Raw genomic sequence first — 3,307 nt, 5'->3', positions numbered from 1 at the left:
GGGGGGCATAGGGATGCCGGGAATAGGGGTGTCGGGGGACCCTGAGGAGCAGTGTGGGCCTGGAAAGTGGGGGGCACTGAGAGATGGAGAAGGGATCAGAGGACAAGAGCAGCAGGGGACAGGGAGACTCCCCAGGAAACAGGAGGACAGGGATGGCCATAGGGAGACAATGAGGATAGGAGGGCTCCCGGGGGGTTCACCAGCACTGGGTGGGCACCAAGGATGCTGGCAAGGAACTGGGAAGCAGAGGCAAACAACCAACTCCCGGTCGTTCTCCCCACAGGTTCTGCCTCCAGCCCGGGCTGTCTGAGGATCTGGTGGGCACGCACCCCCCTGGGGCACACAGCCTGGTCGCTGTATCTGTAGGTGAGTGGGGGGAGTGGGGCTGCCCCCCTTTCTCCCCCTCCCAGGGGGTCCCCAGGGGCTCGTTGGTGCCTGACACCAGCCCCTTGAGCCACGTCGCAGGCAGAGATGTCCCAGGCACCCCAGACAATCGCCCTATTCTTGGCAAAGGACAGTGGCTCCTTTCTTACCGCAGCACCCACAGTCAGGAGGTACTGGGCACCCGGCTGCCCACCACCGTCCTCGTGGGGCAGCCAGGGTATGGAGCATCCTAAAAGTGCCCGTGATACAGGGTTGATGCAGGTCGCCCCAGAGCTTCGAGCTAAACATGTCAGAGTGGAGGCCAGGAGCTCCGAGTCCTCTGGATGTGTGAATCTTTCCTCCCCCTGCACCCTTGTCACCTCCTCACAGAGCTGTCACCAGCCCTGCGGTCGGTGCTAACAGGTTTCCTGGCACGGCTGGAGCTCAGCGGGGAGGTTTGAGTGTCTAAAACACCAGCGTGGGGTTGGTTTGGTGATAACAAACCCCGTGGCCGAAAGGGATCCGGTTCTGGGATAGGGGGAAGGCCCCTTCGCTCCCACCCTTCTCCAGGAAGAGATCCAAGTGAGCAGGTAGCTGTGGCCATCGCTTCCCTGCAGGGGCTGCCCAGCCCATTCAGGTACAGGGGCTGCTGGAGCAGTTGGAGGGTCTCTTAGCACAGCCCTTCCTGCCCCTTCCTTCGCTCATGGCCTCTCTGGTCCCAGGTTATTTCCTTGAAGACTTTGTGGACATGTTGTGCAATCAGAAACTTCACCAGTCCTGGGAGCTGCTCTTCCATCACTCCGTGGTGAGTCCAGAGGCTGCTTTCCAAGGGACAGACCCCGGCACTTGTACCACCAGGGTTCTCTGGTTGTGGATGCTGCAGGGGGGTGGCACAGCCTGGAGCCGAGCAGCAGCGATGCTGCGGGGTACAGGGGAGCCACAGGGCTCTGCAGGGCCTGGGGATGAGGGACAGGGACACTGGGATATACTGGGATGAGATGGGGAAGGTGATGGTCAGACCTGCTGTCTCAGAGCCCTGCGGCTCTGCCGGCCACTGCTTGCAAGTCAAAAGGTCACATCCACAACAGAGCTAATTCAGGCCAAGACAGTGACTTAACGAGCTGGGGGCAGATAATCTCATTAAAGAGCCAATACAGAGAACAGCATTAATGGTATCAGCTGAAGGAAGGACTCAATGTGCTAAAGCACAGGCTGGCAGAGCCTGTTCCCCCATCTGGCAGGAGGGTGCCTGCTCTGCACCCAGCAGCCCTGGCCTCTGCTGCAGCGTCCCCAGGGTGCTTCATGCCAGGCTTGGGGTATCCCATGGGACTCCCTGATGCACTAAAACTGGGCCAGCAGCAGCCGTAGCCCTGGGCTACACATCTCCCCATCTCCCTGTCCTGTTTAGTCATTCACTGGGTGTGGAAAAACCTGCCCAGCCACAACCAACTGCATTCCCGGGTCACAACAGCAGGGTCAGGCCTGGCTGCTGTCTCCTCTGCCAGCCTGGAGCTTGTAGAAGTCTTTCCCTCTCTTCCCACTGGAAAAAAAACCAACCCAACAGTCACGCTTCATTCAGTGCTGGGGGGATTTCTCTCATGCCCAAGGTTGGAGAATGCAGTGGTACAGAGAGGGGTGATGACCTGTGGTTTAGCACTGGTGTCCAAACTGTTTCCCCTTCTGCTCCAAGCACGGAGGGCTCCAGCTTGCAGCGCTTGAAAGCAACCAGACCCTGGGCTCAACCTCTCTTCTCTCCCCTTTGCAGGTGATTGTCTGCTTTGGCACCGCGGTGCTGCTCCATCAGTACGTGGGGTTTGCCCTGGTGGCTTTACTGGTGGAGATTAACTCCATCTTCCTCCACCTGCGGCAGATCCTGCTCATGGCCAACCTGGTGCACACCCCGTGCTACCGCCTCAATAGCATCATCAACCTGGGCACCTACGTGGTGTTCCGCATCGCCACGCTGGCCTGGATGGGCCGGTGGCTCTTCCTCAACCGGGAGAGCGTGCCCCTGGCTACGTACGCTGTGGGCACGGTGGGAATGGCAATCATGACACCCATGAACATCATCCTCTTCTACCGCCTGCTGCGCAGCGACTTCTGTAAGCCCAGCCGGGATGTGCAGTGGGAGAAGGAGCAATAACCCCCTTCCCAGCAGGATGAGACGCCCAAAGCCCGTGGAGGAGGACAGTAAAGAGCAGTGAAGAGTCAATGTGGCTGTTCTGGTGTGGAGGATCCACACTAACAGAGCATCCAGGCTTCTCTTGTGGGTGCAGACCCTGGGCCCCGCACAGCAGAGATGGTGCTCACGGACCACTGGACCTCTTCTCTCCCAACACCTTTGGATGATGTGGTCGAATGACCTGGAGCTGCTCAGAGGAGCTCGACAGCTCTTGCAGCTCCCCGAGCCACCGCTGAGATGGGAAGGGAGCAGAAGAGCTCTGCTTCCCCATTGCTCTTCTGGTGTTTCTAACCCCTTTGGTGCTGCAGTGCTCCATCAGCCAGCGGACACTGCGCCCTCTGTGGCATCTCCCACGGGAGCACCACCAGGCAAGAGAGGCTCCAAGGCTTCTCCTTGGAGGCCAGGGCCGGTCAAAGCCAAACCCTGCACTTGTGGGTCCTCCCCGAGGAGATTGTCCCGTGTGGGTGATGGAGGGAGTGGCTGGGCCCTGCCGGGATGGTCCAGGTCCAAGGCAGAGGCCGGCAGCGCTGTGCTTGGGGATGGGGAGCCAGCTTCTCCTGACAACCGGAGCTTCTTCCACGTTGTTTTGTTCCCAGGTATGTTAAATGCCCATAAATGAGTGTGGGAGAGGGCAAGTCCCTGGCCGGGATGAGGCTACGTGATGGGCACTCCCCCTGGATGTGGAGTTTTCAGGCACAGGCATCTGTTAGGAACAGGAAGCTCAGCTGCCGAGCCCGGTGCGACGCTCCCACCCAGCACCAA

At 59.6% G+C, this 3,307-nt stretch overlaps 1 protein-coding gene across 1 annotated transcript; it reads left to right on the top strand.

The window, feature by feature from the left end:
• The first annotated feature begins 13 nt into the window (after window positions 1–13).
• On the top strand, window positions 14–2,506 carry TLCD2 (TLC domain containing 2). Its single transcript, XM_010019260.1, has 4 exons — window positions 14–66; window positions 284–366; window positions 1,086–1,168; window positions 2,129–2,506. The coding sequence occupies exons 1-4, from the start codon at window positions 14–16 to the stop codon at window positions 2,504–2,506; spliced, it is 597 nt and encodes a 198-aa protein (XP_010017562.1).
• The last annotated feature ends 801 nt before the right edge of the window (window positions 2,507–3,307 follow it).

The sequence above is a fragment of the Nestor notabilis genome, unplaced genomic scaffold (assembly GCF_000696875.1).
Source record: "Nestor notabilis isolate BGI_N333 unplaced genomic scaffold, ASM69687v1 scaffold31377, whole genome shotgun sequence".
Classification (NCBI taxonomy): Eukaryota; Metazoa; Chordata; class Aves; order Psittaciformes; family Psittacidae; genus Nestor; species Nestor notabilis.
Note: the sequence above shows the minus strand (reverse complement) of the source record. Positions and strands in the feature narration are given on the sequence as shown.